Raw genomic sequence first — 16,752 nt, 5'->3', positions numbered from 1 at the left:
AATAGGAAAGCTTGTGTCAATATTGAATGTCCCGAGCAGCATTGCTTTCTGTATGCCGTTATGGCAGGTGTGATGACTGCGGAAGGCAATGTTAGCCGAGCCAGTTCGTATCCGGATCCACTTGTGGCTTTCAATACGTCTGGTTTGAGTTTCCCGTCTACTCTCCATCAGATTAAGACATTCGAGAGGAACAATAATATTTCCGTTAACGTTTATGCTTGCGTAGACAGTAAGGGGAATATTGTTGATGAATGTTTTAGTGGCAAGTCTGTATCCTCTATCCAGCCTCTTCGCGTATCCTCTGAGCGAAGAGCGAGACATGTAAATATTTTAGCGATTCGTTCTAGTGGCGCGGCAGAGCACCTACACTTTGTAACAATTAAGAGTCTGTCCAGATTATTGCATTCACAAATATCCCGAGGTAATGGTAAGAAATGGATTTGCGAGCGCTGTCTTCAATACTTCCCAAGTGAAGACAGGTTAACTTCACACACTATTCTCTGCAGCCAGCATCAAGCAGTGCGTTCCTGTTTCCCTACAGAGGAGAACAAATATTTACAGTTTACAAATATTGCAAAACAGGATCGCCTCGGCTTTATTGCGTACTGTGACACCGAGTCATACCTTAAGCCGATATCCACCTGTTTACCCGGTGATGAGACATCTAATACCACACGGGTAAACGAACATGTACCATACGCATGCAGCATTTTGTTAGTGTGTGGATACGATAGCTCTTTGACCAGGTATGTGCAATTCGAGGGTGATAATTGTATTGCTGAAATGATCGCCGAATTAATTTCAATGACAAAGTGGGTATGTGATATTTATTCAAAGACCGTTCATATTAAGACGCCGACTCCAGCCGTCTCTGCAAGGCTTGCGAGTCAAACACATTGCCATATCTGTAAGAAGGTATTGGCTGGGCAGAAGGTGCTCGATCACTGCCATTTGACTGGTGAAATACATGGTTATGCCCATTCGAAATGCAACCTGGCTTTCAGGATGCAAAAGAAACAGCTTGTCGCGGTATTCCATAATTTGCAAAATTATGATGCCCACTTTTTAATGAAGCATTTAGTTTCGCGGCGGATTGCACAGCCGGACGGCTCCTTTGCTGTGGAGAATCCCGGCGAGGTCAAAGTATTAGGCGTAACTCTAGAGAGTTACAAATGTATTACTAAATACATACCTGTCTCAGATAATGCGCAAGGAGGCGTGCGCGCTGTGCGTCTTCGATTTATTGATTCACTTAACTTTTTAAATTCATCTCTGGAAACTCTCGCTGGCAATCTCACGCCGGATCAGTTGAAACTCACCCGTTCAATGTTTCCGGATGACACACAGTTTCAGTTAGCTACGCGTAAAGGTGTGTTTCCCTATGACTTTGTTACGTCTAGTGAACGTTTGCAGACTGCCTCGCTACCACCAAAGGATGCGTTCCATAACGTATTGAGTGGCACGGACGTGAGTGATCTGGACTATACTCACGCTCAAAAGGCTTGGGACGTCTTCCATTGTGCCACATTGAAAGAGTACGCACTTAGTTACCTTAGGGTGGATACTTGTTTGCTGGCCGATATATTCGAATCTTTTCGTTTCGTTTGCCTACAGCATTATTCACTTGATCCCGCTCATTACATCACCGCTCCCTCGCTCGCATGGGATGCACTTTTAATTAAAACCGGTGTGCGTCTTGAACTTGTGACCGACCCGGACATATACCTCTTCCTAGAGTCTGCCGTTCGTGGAGGTATTACAAACGTAAGTCGACGTCACGCGAAAGCTAACAATGTGTACATGTCCAGTCACGACCCGAGCCTTCCGTCTTCATACATTTGTTATTTCGATGTTAACGCACTGTATGCTCACACAATGTTGGATAAGCTTCCTGTGGGTAATTTCCAATGGGTTCCCAGGGATGAGTATACGAGTTGGGATTTCAACACCATTGGCATCGATGGTGATACATCATTTTTCGCGGAAGTAGATTTGACCTTTCCCGATGATTGTCACGATCGCCTATCAGATCTGCCTCTGGCCCCTGTGAATGGCGTACCGCCAAACGGGCGTATGAGTAAATTACTTTTAACTCTCGCGCCGCGTACTAAATATATTGTCCATGCTACATCACTGCGGCACTACGTTCGGTATGGGGCGGTCATCGGCCAGGTTCACCGCGTGCTGCGGTTTGCGCAGGCGGCCTGGATGAGGGACTATATAGCCTTTAATGCTGAGCGTCGTGCCCAGGCTGCGAACCCCTTTGAGAAATCGTTTTTTAAATTACTGTCGAACTCGGTTTACGGAAAAAGTTTGGAAAATACGCGAAAGCATAAGGATATACGCATCGCTTCCCGATACGATTCCATTTATGGGGCGGCTGAGCTGATTGGTCGTCCGACATTCAAGGCTCGGCGAATCATCGATGAGAGTTTAGTCCTCATAGAAATGCTTAAAGGGACGATTACCTTTGATAGACCATTGTACACAGGTGTCGCCATTTTAGATTTATCAAAATTAGTCCTCTACGATTTTCATTATAATTACATGCAAAAGAAATTCCCTCCACAGTCTCTGCATCTCCTGTACACGGACACGGATTCTTTAATTTACCACGTTGTGTGTGACAACATTTACGATTCGATTCGCCCCGATTTAGCTTCCCGTTTCGATACATCAAATTATGCTCCAGGTAATGAGCAACGCTTCCCCTTGGTTAATAAGGGTGTAACGGGGGTGATGAAGGATGAGGCCGCTGGCAATGTCATCACGGAGTTTGTTGGTCTTCGCCCGAAGCTTTACGCGTTTAAGATGGAGGACGGTTCTTCTACGCGTAAGGCGAAGGGAATCAAGGCCAGCGCACTGCGTTCACTCCTGTTTCCTCAATACCTGGAATGCTTGCTTCAAAATTCACGGGTTCTCGCGACCCAACACCATTTCCGATCGCGAGGCCACACTGTGTTTACGGAGCGTGTGACCAAGGTAGCATTGTCTTCAGGAGATGATAAGCGTTGGCTTTCTGAAGACGGTGTCAGCACTCTGCCTTGGGGACATAAGGACCTACGCCTTTCCCCGGACCATGATTAGCCCTTTCCTAGTGTTACGTTCAGCTATGCTGTCGTACCGAGTGATGGGGTGGCCTAGCACTCCGATCCTCCCACCATTGCACGTGGAGAATAACCTATTGGTATGTCACAGTACACAAGTAATTAAATTTCCTCTTAAAAAAGTTATCTCTTTTACACAAGTAATTTTATTTTATAAAAAGATATGTTAACGTAATTGTTTACGTGTTTTTTTTAATGCTAGAATGGACTTAACGTAATTTTTTATCTGTTTATATATTTTAATTTTAAAGTTAGAATGATCTTAACGTATTTTGTTTCAAACATGTAATTTAATTTTACACATGTTTATATAATTTATATAATTATTTTCTTCTTTACAAGTCTTACCGTAATTTATTTTAAACATGTAATTTATTTTCATGCATTTTACACAAGTAATTTAATTTAATGTTAGAATGTCTTTAACGTAATTTATTTTCTACATGTACTTTACTTTTATTTCTTTTACACAAATAATTTATTTAAAAAAGTAATGTTAACATATTTTCTATTTCCAAATCTTGACGTAATTTATTTTCCCCATATTTATTTTCTCTTTACATCTTAACGTAAATGTTTTACACACTTGGGGTATGCTGTAGGTACTGCGTATGTATTGTTCTGCAGATCTCCCCAACACGAGATGGCTGTAACAACTTGCGCTGATATGTCGGCCCTTATACCCAAAGAAATCGCCGAGATGTTTTTTACGGAGGAAGTGTTGGAGGGTGGGCCACAGCCACCGCGGGAACGTGAGCCTGAAGTTGGCCGCAGCGATGGCTCGACCGCGCGTTCGCTGCGGCCGAGGGAGTTGAAGAGTTGGCGGGGGCTTCGGGGACGTGTCCCTGGGGTCGTCCGCCACACGTGATTTGGAATTAAAGTTAAATAAAACCAACATTCTTTTTTACCCGTGTGTTGTCTACATTATTTCTTTTTCCACCTCTGTATATTCCTTGTGCTTGCTCCTTTCCTGTACGCAGCGATGGCCTGACCTTGTTTCTCTGTGGTAAACACTTTCACTGTCACACAGCAGGTAAACACATTCCTGGTCGCCGGCGCACGAGCGGGGCTTCCAGCACGGCGTTTGAACACATTGGCCGAGAGCCAGTTACTACAAAGTGTTTTTAAATATGCTTAATATTATTTATTTTAAATATGATTACACAATATTTTGAATTTTAAAAATGCTTAACACATTGTTTATACATTATTATAAATTTTAACTTTGCTTAACACATTACTATGCTTATTACTTAACGCATTTTTTTTAAACATATTATTATGCTTATAATATGATGTGGGGATTATAATTGCGCAGTTTACGAGTGACGCTCCAGCAGGCAACATCTCGCTCTCTCTGCGCAGGATTTTGAGGTTATGTTTCTTTAGTCATAGCTAATATGGCGGGTGGGGCTTTTAAACATACTGCAACATGGCGGGTTGTAAATTTAAATATGACTGTTGGAAATTTAATTATAGCATATTTTTTTTAAATTTAAATATAGCATTATTTTATTTCTTTTCGTAATTTAATTATGGCGATTAAGCATACTTGTAGTGGAGGGGTTTCGTCATAGCTATTATGGCGGTAATTGTTTTAGCATAATTTTTGTAATTTAAAAAACACGGTGGTTTAGACATAGCTAGTATGGGGTTGGTTTTTTTTTTTTCGAAATTTAACTGTTTAGGCATAGCTAGTATGGCGGGGCCTTTAAGCATGTATTTGTTAAAGACATATTGGTTAAGCATAATTGCGGTTGGCATACTTGGGGTGGGGGTTGCTTTTTGTAATTTAAATATGGCGGTTGTGGAGTGGTGGGGGTCTATAGGCATAGCAATATTTTATTTTTCGAAATTTAAACATGGCGGCGATTGTGGAGTGGTGGGGTCTATAGGCATAGCTAGTATTTTTTTAAAGATATGGCGTTTGCTTTTCGAAATTTTAAAGACATAGCTTCTTTTAAGCATAGCTTCTTTAAAGCATATGTTCATTATTTAATTCTCCATACTTCATCAGGTCCCGTGGTCTAGTGGTCAAGGCGTTCGTCTCCTAACCACGACGTTGGTGCGTCCCCGGGATCGAATCCACCCAGTGCCCAGGTTTTTTTGTATACAATTCCCGCCTTCGGAGCGACGGTGGCGCCCTCCGGTAACTAAAGGCTGAACTAAGATGGCGGCCTACCGGCGCGCCCTGGTAACCAATGTCAACAACAATGGCGGCGCCCAGTGGCGGCGACGGTGACACGCTCTGGTAGCCAATGTCAACAACAATGGCGGCCCCCACGTGACAAGATGGCGGCGCCCATGGGGGGTACTGGCGCGGTGTTTACATTTCCATGTTTACACTGTCCCAGTACTCCTTACCTCCCCCTACTCTCGTAACCTTCTGTCAAAGCATTGGTTATACTGTGCGGTCAATATGCGGAAGGGCCGTGGTTCAAAACTCGGCGGTAGGTATTTTTTATTTACTTTTTTTTTTAGTTATACTTCTTTAGGCGCGTTATGAAAAAATGATGAGAGTGAAATTTTAAGATGCGCGCGCATCACTGTAACACAAATTAACAGGTTGAAGCTGCCCGCTAAACCGCTCATTAAGTCTCGAAAAAAAAGCTACCAACAAAATAGAAATAGAACCTCTATTAGTCGCGCATGCTGGCACGCTCATCGCCTCTGATCACTGTTTTCATATTTATAATATTTATCCACATGTTTCTAGTTTCTACATTCACAACACGTGTTTTAGTTTCATACAAGTGCGAGTTAGAATATATGTGCTAATAAATTATATTCAGTAGTGATTTTAATTGAATATTTTGATTAATATTAATTACTATTCGTAAATGTTAGTAAAAAAAATTGTGCTGATATACTTTTTCAATTGTTCCAATATAATTGAGGTTAACCATCCGTATGTATTATTTATTTATATAAATTAAAATATTATGTTTTAATACAATTAATAATAAATATTATTTAATTATTAATGTTAAATATTTATTATTGGTTATTTAATATTTACAAAATAGAGAAATAAATTTAATAAAACATTTAATAAAAATTTGTGACAAAAATTAAAATCGAACATCACATTAAAATATTAATTTTTAATATTTATTATTAAATTGAATAAAAAATAATAAATATTTAAAAATGAATAAACTGAAATTAAATTGTTTAATTTATTATTAAATTTATTTATTATTAAATTTATTTATTTTATTTTAAAATATTAAATAATCAATAATAGATATTTAAAGTTAAGAATCTTATAAGTACAAATTATGCCATATATATTTATTATTCAATAAATTTTATTTATTTAATTTTTCAAATTTAAACTGAACTTTATTGACTGTGTTGACTATCTTTTTCCAGCCCTTTTATTATTTTATTGTAATTAATTATTTGCATTCAATTAAAAACTATTTTTAATAATGCCAAAGAAGTATAACTTCTCACGCGCGTACATAAGTACACGCACCCATTTTTTTATAAAGCAAAGTGGTGCATGGATGTGTAGATGTATTTTACTATTGAATGTTCAAACGAAATGCTTGTTGACACTTGTGAAGTATAATTATGCTGGCAAAAAGGTTCAAATTGTGTAAGAAATGACATCAGAAGTGTGGCAGTATTTTACTGTTGACTGTGCAAACAAACTGTTCGCCAGGTGTTTATTGTGTAATAAACTTATTTCAAGAGGCGAGTCGAAATCCACAGCCAACCTTTAAAAAAAAATATTTATCAAATGTACATTCTTTGGCAACTGGAAACGCTAAATATTCAGGAAATAAGTATGTACCCATCAATGTTCCAATTACACCATCAAGGGCCATAAGTATCGAAAATTACTTTAATAAAACATCTAGTAGTGAAAGTGTTCAGACACCTGATTCTTGTGATGAGCAGGCTGTGGATAGTCCAAAATATCAGGAGTACTCTGAAATATCTATCAAATTCAGTGAGCCTCAAAGCGGTAATTTTCCTGACTCCGAGGCTAGTGATTCAAGCAAAATTGGAGCATCACCAGGTTTGTCTCCAAGCGGTGAAAGTTCTGGTACAATGCCAAAATGAATCAAATATACTTCATCTGCTGCAAACCAGCCAACATCAGTTCAAGCCTACGACAAAATTTCCAAGTTCAAACCTGGTGACTGTAGGGCCCAAAAGATAACGAGGCTCATAACTGAAATGGTTTGCTTGGATATGCAGCCACTTTCAGTAGTTGAAAACAAAGTTTTAAAAAGACATCATTTAGAGCCGAGGTACACATTTCCTACAAGAAAAGTGCTATCAAATAAACATCTGGAATAAATGTACAGAAAGTTTCATAAAACTGTCGTGGAAGAGCTTAGATAAGTAAAGCATGTTGCTCTGACCACAGACTTTTGGACTTTCTGTACTATTAATGATTATCTCTCACTTTATCACAATAGAAATGGCACATCGTAACTCTGCCAGAAAGTTATTGAAGTATGTAGTACCATTCAAGAAGTTAGCCATACTGGAGACAACATTCGCCGCTTTCTTTTATATTTACTTAATGAATGGGGCCTGGCAACAAAAGTAGTAGCAGTTGTGAGAGACGGTGGAACCGACATCACCAAGGCACTGGATGATTCCTTGTTTGTTCCGGTACCATGCGCTGCACATCTTCTCCAAGTTGTAGCGAAAAAGGTATTTGTAAATAATCCTGTCGTAAAGATAAAGTTAGTTCCCAAATACAAAATGATAGTCTCTAGTTTCAAACATTCCCACAAAAATACAAAAATATTGAAACAGTGCCAACAGCTTGATCTCCCCCAACACAGAATGATACAGGATGTATTCACATGCTGGAACAGTACACATCACATGATAAAGCGACTTTCTGAACAGAAAAAAGCTAGCATCATGGCTAGTAGTAGAAAAGATGCAACTATAGCTGCTGAACTAACTGTGGATGAGTGGAAGAAACTGGTGCAGTTGATCGAGATAATGGAAAAATTTGACACTGCAACTTTACAGCTGAACAAAAAACTTCTTCACTATCGAAGGTAAATCTAGCAGTGCATTTAGTGGAGTTGGAAACAGTAATCATGCCACTGGTTTACATTTACAGTTCTTTTAACTGATGTTGATAATTAACTAAGCAACAAATTTAATACTTTACTTAAAGTTTACTAAAACTTATTACTTTAAGTAATTCACTGCTGTAGCTGACAACACACTAACAACACTGTGCTATTATTTTTAAGGTGAAGTTCTTAATTTATGCTATTCAGCACTATTTGGAAATTCATGTCCCTAAAGGCATTGGACTGCAGGGCTTAAATATGATTTATTGGCTTGGGTTAAACAAGAATTTGGCTTTATCCATACATGTGACCTAATAGTAAAGGTTACTTTGTTGGATCCCTGTTTCAAGATAAATCCTTTTCAGAATGAAAAAACATGAATAAATTAAGAATATAGTTAAAGAATCAATTAGTTGTGAAATGTAGATGCTAAAGCAAGCTAGTGTAATCCTCAGAAAGTAGCTTCATCTTTTACCAGCGATATTCAAACGAGCAGTAGTCACTGTATTTGGGTCAGATACAAGCACTTGCTTGCTTGTAGTAGCTCAGGACCTCATTTATCTACCAGTGCTGAAGATGAAATGAAGCTCAATTAGCATGAACCAACTTTGAACCTAGAGACTGATCCGAAGTGAAATGGTCAAAACTGACATGACTCTGAGCATAAGACTCAAAACAACTTGCCCTTAAGTACCTCTGCATTCCTTCAACCACTGTGTCTAGTGAGCGTACCTTCAGCACTGCAGGTGCCATTTGCGATGTGAAGAGGAACAGACTAGGCCCTTGAAGGGTCAAGATTTTGGTTTTTTGTCACAAGAATTTTATATAGAAAATAAGTCTAATGGACAATTTCTTATTATAATTCTTTGAACTTTCACTTACATTTTATTTATTTCCATTATTGTAATATATTTTTATTCCTATGTTTTAAAGGAGGGTGTATATAAATTTATTGGGGCAATGGCTAGATTAATATAGTAAATTTTAGTTTTATTAAGTGTTCTCTATATTATTTAGAATTTTTTTTTTCAATAATACATATTACATTTGTAGTAGGTTTGTTTGTTTGCTGTAGCTTGAAAACTATACTAAACCTTTTAATTTACTTTGATAGCCTATTTAAAGACTAAAACTTTATGCCAATGCATTTCTTTGTAACCATACAATAAAAAAATTTAAGGTAAAAATAATACAAACAAATAAATATTTTAAGTGTTATAACCAGTAAATTGTTGAAGATGTAAGTCTGGATACAGGCTTTTTAGTGCATTTTTTTTGTAACTGAAACAATAAATAGTTTATTACTTGAAACACCTCATACAAATGTGTAAATAATGTAAATAATTTTATTTTTTGAGTGAGAACCGAAAACCGATTTTTAAAAACTGGTACCGAACCGAGAACCGGAAAAAAAAAGAGGAATTGACAGATCACTATTTTCTAAATCATGAGAGTTACAGCGATTTTTTTTTGTTTTTCAAAAAAACCTTCCCCATTTCTACCCCTTTGGTCGGAAATTGTCCATTAACGAACTCGATCGAAATTTTCCACAATTAGCTTTTATGTATCAGTTTGGAAGAGATTTCTGAAGACAGTTGTCGTGTCATATATATATATATATATATATATATATATATATATATATATATATATATATATATATATATAGTTTTTGTGTCTATGGTCCATGAAACGAACCTATATAACAATTTTCAGGAAGAAACACCATGGTAACGGCTATAATTGGTAGTATTTCTTCGAAATCCATAACTCCCGTTAGTAGATGCACTATCAAATCCATTAAAATCGTTCGTAATCTTATAATTTTTATCGAAACATTCTGTCCGAAACAATTTTTGATAATACAAACTATTACAGCAAGGTGTTGAAAAATCCCGGGTTTTAATTAAGAAAATAAATAAAACTTCCCAACTATGTACTCAATCGAGTTAATGTTTATTTTTGTTTAACTTTCTAAATATTGATGAAAACTTTTATCTGAAGTAAATTTTATACAACAAATCATTACTGCAAGGTATGTTAATAACAAGTATAGAAAGACAAAAAAAGTCTTTACTTTTTTTAAAATAGATATACTGTCAAATCCATTATAATTTATTGTAAAACTCTTAAACTTTATCTGAATCTTTTGACTCAAACAATTTTTGATGAAACGAGTGAAAATAAGGGTTGAAATTTAGAATCCATAACTTCATTAGTAGCAATTTCGACAGAATTTATTAATAACCATTACTTTAAACATTTGACCAAAAAAAATTACGCGACAATGTATTAGTGCAAGGGATCAAAATTAGTTTGTGAATGACAAAAATAATTGCACTACTATCTTAGTAGCCATAATATGAAATTCGTTAAGACATTAAATGCTGAATGCATAAAGTTAAAAACATTTAAAAAACTTACGTACATTAAGTTCTTAAAATGTTCCAGTTTATAAAAATTTCCAAATAATTTCTATAACAAATAAGTTACGTCAAAATCTACCTACGCCTGTAGGCTGTGCCGAAAGGGATTATTATTGTATAATGAGAAAACGTATGGAGTGTGGAAAGGCTGAGGTGCTGCACGAGAGATGTGGCTAATGTGCTTCCACCTCCCTCATTACGGGTACACTTTTCTCGAAGACACCTTTCTTCTTGTATATCTGCACAATGGTACCACGTTAGCTTTCCACATTCGTCTATCTTTCTTCTTTGGGTTGGTAAACACTGTCCGAAGCAGGAGATCGTCCTTTACGTCTTTGAGCTTCATGTGTGTGGCAGAGTGCAGTGTAGAAAATTTCTAAAATGTACCCGCGAAGAAGGTATACCACGAAGATGGAATCATGGAAATAAATTTATTTTGACTGCATTTTGAATTATATGTAATTGTAATCTATTAAAGCCATGTTTTGCCCTTTGGACTGCCTATGCATAGGTGATAATCGTAGTTATAATGATTACCATATCCAACGTCATCTTGGATATTTCCAACTTTTTGCTATGATTATTTTTGAACTATTTATCTCAAATTTTGGCATGTCAAGGCATGCATCATTTCTCCCAGACCTTATATACCTTGTTGCAGCCACAATTGTAAGCCCCGAGAGGAAATAACCTCTTACTTCACGTAGGCGACTACAACTATCATGATAATCACACCATTTCACAAGTACTGACTTCAACAAGTAGCCAAAGCTAAGTCCTATGCCATGTGGAACCAAAAAAAACTGTAGAACGGAAGCTTTATTGCAATTGGTAACAAAATATTTGAAACTGCAAGATGTTAAGGCCTGCCCCCCCCCTCCCCCCCAATGTTTCTCTACAGCAAAAATATATTAAAAAAACATTTGCAGTACTTTCCAGTGTTTGGTGTCAGACATCATCCACTTACGAGCCCACGCCAATCGTAATAAACCCATTTTTATAACTACCACTACTGTCAGTGTTTTCATCCACATGCCTGCTGAGCTACCTACCTCATGTTTCACACACATATTCCCGATTACAACATGAATTTTCCTCTTTTATTCCCATCGCCATTCAACTAAAATTCTCAGCGCTGTAAATGACATCCTTGCCTCATAAATGGCCACTTCAATGGTTGTTTATTTTACCGACCTGTACTATTCCACACACACTCTTGGTATAAATTATAGCCATGCCTTTCTTTATCATTGTGCTCGTCTTCCTTTATATGTTTTGATACCACTATACCAATTATCCAGAATATTCTTTTCACCGTAGATAAAATATATAACAAAGTGGGCTCGCTATCTGTACAGCAACAAATGTGTGGTACCCAATATTTAAATGATTATTTCCCAAACAGAATATGTAGAAAAATTCCCTGAAATTTCCATGGCCAAAATTACAAATTTTCCTGACGAATTTTTTTAAAAATTATTTACCATACCTTGCAATTTTATGAAATAAATAAAAACAATCCCGCCTCCACCATACCTATAGCTATACTAGTTCCGACATAACCTTAAATATGTGTGTATGACTATCCACTAAAACACCAGCTGAAAAAAAAAAGTTCAATGTCTGCGTGTTTGGATACAGGAAAATGACATTTCGCCCTCAAATTGCTATCACTAGGAATTGCCATGACTTTCCAGATTTTAAGTTAATTTCCCTAGCTTTCCCTGACTTTTCAGAATGTTTACACCCTAGGTTATAAAATATACCATTTTGTAGGCCTGAATTTTATTGGAGAAGTCGTTTGATTGTATTTAACTGGCACCATTAAAATAATAAACTTTGTCAAATTTCAAATTTGCATTATAATTAAATCCAAACAAAATCGCGTATGTTGGAACTTAAAATGTAAACAAATGCATGGTTCAATGTTTACATTAGATGATATCGACAGTTTTAACCAGAAAAATGTTTTAAGCTGATTTGGCACGTGTGTGGACAAAGAAAATTAGTTTTATTCATAGTTTGTAAATGTTTAACATGAATTTATACACAATGAGCCAACGTGAGAGAGCGCGTTTAGACTCTGACCTACCTACCGATGGTTCGCACCCTATACTCCGGCATTACTCGATTTATGAGCAGTTTATGAGTCGGTATCGAAGTGTTTTGAAGCCCTCTTGGCATTCTAGTGGGAAGTTTTTGTGACACAATAAATTTAAACGTAAATTTCCCTTACAAATTACATTTGTCTCCTTAATTTTCTGCATCCGTTCTTTAGAAAATTTCGCATCATATCCTGTTACAACTTTCCCAAACAGTTTCATTCCGTTTTCTTGGCGTGTAGCCAGCTATTTTTTTTTTTTTAATTTCAGCCCAATCACCTTCTCTCCATACCGAGCCCTATATTTGGTTAACTACTACTTACATGATAAACAGCTGACACGTAAAAAAATACGACAGAGTTAAGGTGTATAATTCCCTCCCACCTTTGGTTATTTTAATAACGAAAAATTAAATTATTATTTTCAATAGAAAAGCGTTATCGTGCTATAAATAAGCTTCTGACATAATTCCCGGTATTTGTGTATACAGAGCGACAGCTATTATTTGTCTATTGAAGGAAGAGGGTAGAAAATACAATTAATTTACTTTACTATATTTGCTTGAAAAATTAACTGCAACTTAATATGATGTATTTTCGTATAACAGTCACAATTAATTGTATACGTATCCGAACGTGGCCAGTTTTTTGAAAATTAAACCCTGAAAATACGTTTTGATTAAGCATATTAAAATTCCACATGTATAGCCCAATCAAATCCTCAAATCCTCAAATATCATAAAATACTTCGTATTCGAAGGATTCGATATTCGAAGAAAAATATACGAGAAAAATGTTAAAGGAAATAATTTAAAAAAAAATTCAGCACTGATACCTCTTAAGTTAAAAATTCGATTTCCCCCCACCCCCCTTTTTCATACATATCCTGTTACCATTCTCCAAGATATTGTTTTAACATTTAATTATATCAGTAAAATAAAATATGTATTTAAAGGGTAAAATTTTTCAACACCATAGTTAATATTTTTCATTTATTGTACATTATTTTATTTTTGATCCTTGACACCTAGTTTCGAATTCGAGCGGTATACTCGAGTTACTCTCTTCGATTCTAATTTGGGATTTGGATTCCAGAAAATTGAGATCTGACTCATTACAGTGATGAATTATTGAGCTTAACGACTCATCGAAATTATGGACTTCGGTCTTAGAGATGATTCCAATATATCCAACAGAGGACCATGTCCAAGGTTATGTTCATTATTTTAAGGTTTATCATGTTTATGTTTGTTTGATTTTGCAACAAATTGTGGTTAAGGCGATCAAGATTATCGTGCGACAGTCGTGCTCATAAACTTAAGTCACGCCTCGCGAGAATGTGCGACAGCAATCACGAGCCAACACCCCTTTTTTTTAACATAATAAAGGCCTAACGATAACTCAGTATTTTTATTTTAATTCTTGATGTGTAACATTTTAGCTCTCGGAAAACGGCATTTAGTGAATGGAACGGAAGTCGCATGGAACGTAAATATCACGGTGCTGCCATCTGTGGCAGATGGCCCGAACCAAAGTTCATAAATACCAAGGAAAACCTTATAGTATTAACCGTTTAATCATTTTTAACAAGATGGGCAGTATTTTAATAACACCCTTTGTCGAAAATAAGGTACAAAGCCGGAGTTTACTATTTCTTCAAGTCTTTTTGCTTTTATCGAAGCCGTTTCATTACATAGTTTAAAATTTAGATTGTCGACGTAGCTGCTCCGGTAGCGAATTATAGCAGCGGATGCGGAAACCACGTGCAATTCACGTCCAGAAATGTAGTTAAAAACACCATTTGCGTATATATTAATCACGCATTATTTTTAAGAATTATACGTTTAATTTCGTGTGCGAGTTTCGTATTAAAAGTCTATTTGCAACATGAAAACAAATGAATTTGCTCGTTACCGAAGTTAGATGTTACACATCACTGGCGAGTACTAAAATACTCGCTCATCTGTTGTTCTTTTTAATACTCGGGGTTCCATTTTTTTCTTAGTAAATAGAGCTGATCCAACACTTAAATTTCAAAGTAAAATTATAATCTTTCAGTAGTATAGTCTCTCAATTCTTTCTTATTATATATATATATATATATATATAATATGTATAGTTAACGGTTATGATATTCTTTTTAAATAAAAGTACTTTACCCTCAAATTTTAGCATGAACATTTATTGCCGTCCTTAACACTGCTGCTTTCAAGCATGAACAGAATGTGTACCTATGTGTCTGTGACATGAGTTTAAAGTCTTTGCGTCACTGGGTGGAAATAATTGTACTCTGGGTTCTAGTTGTCGGCATTATATTTGCTTAATGAACGGCTCTAGAAAAAAGTGTGACGTACCGATATCGTTCGTCACGTGTATGACGCTTTCCGTGTCCGAGTCGCTGCTGTCTGGCCAGCCGACGGTGCCCGACCTGTCGGACTCACTCTGCAGGTCGTCTGACGTTTCCTCCAATATAGTCTCCAAGAACACGAACTGCTGCTGCACTGCCACGGCATCTGTGAGCAACAAACAGAACCACTCCGTGAACACAGCACTAGCGCTATCTAGCGGGGCGAGAACTAAACACAAGAGTCGCCTCGACGCACACAGCTGCGTTCTGCTATCTTGCGGTTGTAAAAGCAACTACTTGACGCAAGATGGTAGCATTAGCCTTACGATAGGAACGGTTGCATCGTGCATGAATGACGAGACTATAAAAACAATAATAGAATCTGAACAAGACAGAATTCGATAGATATTTTCATTACGGAGACCTGAATGTACGGAAGCTGAAGAAATAATTAAAAGTGTGTAAAGTTAAATAAAAATGCACACAGCATTCCATAAATGAAAGGCTTGAAACAAAAAAAAATGTATGGCTGAAAATTACGAAAATAACTAAATAAAGCCTATATAATACGAAATCTATGAAATAACAGGTTTTTTAAAAGATTTATTTTAAATCACGCGTTTATATTTTTGTATATTTTACTCATTTTAAATATTTATAATCTTGTCAATCGGTTCAACAAGTCACAGTTATGTCGGTAGTTATATTTTCCTTTTTGATGCCAATAAAATTGCAGCATGATTATCAACCTTTAATTATGATTTATGCTTTTATTGACTCTGCTATATTTGGGCCCAATTACAGACTCCTTTAAACTTTTTTTTTTTTTTTTTTTTTTCATTTTACATATTATACCGTCGTTTCCACTGGTTGTTTGCAGCATTTTCAATTTTCCGGGATGTTGATTTCAGAAGTATTCGATTTGGATCTCCAACCTGAGAGTGACGGAGTTGTGCGCCCGTGCTGGGTGCCATGACACCTGCAGGGATGTGACGAACGAAATGTATTTCCATTTTAAGCTTATTTTTAACTTATTTCAACATTATATTATGGAATTGTAAAAGAAAATAACTTAAATATGTTTGCTTATGACTTGGTTATTATAGAAGCTTTTGCTGTGTGATATTAATAATTAGACACCCTTTTTTTCTTCAAACTATAAATATTATTGACTATTTCTGTGCATTCAGGTCTCCGTAATTAAAATATCTAGCCTAAAAAAACAACCCCATTAAATTCTGTTGTTCGTTCAGATTGTATTATTATTTTGTTATTTTATCGTCATTCATGCACGATGCGACCTCGCCTATCCTCTTTATCGGCCAGTTTATAAGTCTGCAACATATGAATTTTAGTAGTTTTAATTTGAATGCATTCGTATTTTCTTGTTTTTCCTATCGATGCATATAATGGTTTACTATTCAGACACTATTTAAAAATTTTAAATAAAAAACTCATAAAAATTATATACACATATACTTTTCTAAATGCGCCAACTGTAATGTAATGTAATAGCATCAAACAATTTCGCCAATATTTTTATTTCACATCAAAATAGATTTTAAAGCCAATTATTAAAGATTCACCTCTATGTGATCCTAGGCTCAGACACAATCAATATTAGCATTTCATAAGCACAACACAGTGTATATTAAACATAATAATACACAACATGATATAATTCAGTCTAACGCACTACAATCGTACATTGCGA

General features: G+C 36.1%; 1 protein-coding gene across 1 annotated transcript in view; it reads right to left on the bottom strand.

Moving 5' to 3' along the window:
- The window catches only part of LOC134538369 (uncharacterized), a 408,182-nt gene that overhangs the window by 215,099 nt on the left and 176,331 nt on the right, over nucleotides 1-16,752 (bottom strand). The window contains exon 2 of the mRNA XM_063379678.1: nucleotides 15,046-15,204. Coding sequence (XP_063235748.1) covers nucleotides 15,046-15,204 — 159 coding nt within the window. The remainder of the gene's footprint in view (nucleotides 1-15,045; nucleotides 15,205-16,752) is intronic.

This window comes from Bacillus rossius, chromosome 1 (assembly GCF_032445375.1).
Source record: "Bacillus rossius redtenbacheri isolate Brsri chromosome 1, Brsri_v3, whole genome shotgun sequence".
Classification (NCBI taxonomy): domain Eukaryota; kingdom Metazoa; phylum Arthropoda; class Insecta; order Phasmatodea; family Bacillidae; genus Bacillus; species Bacillus rossius.
Note: the sequence above shows the minus strand (reverse complement) of the source record. Positions and strands in the feature narration are given on the sequence as shown.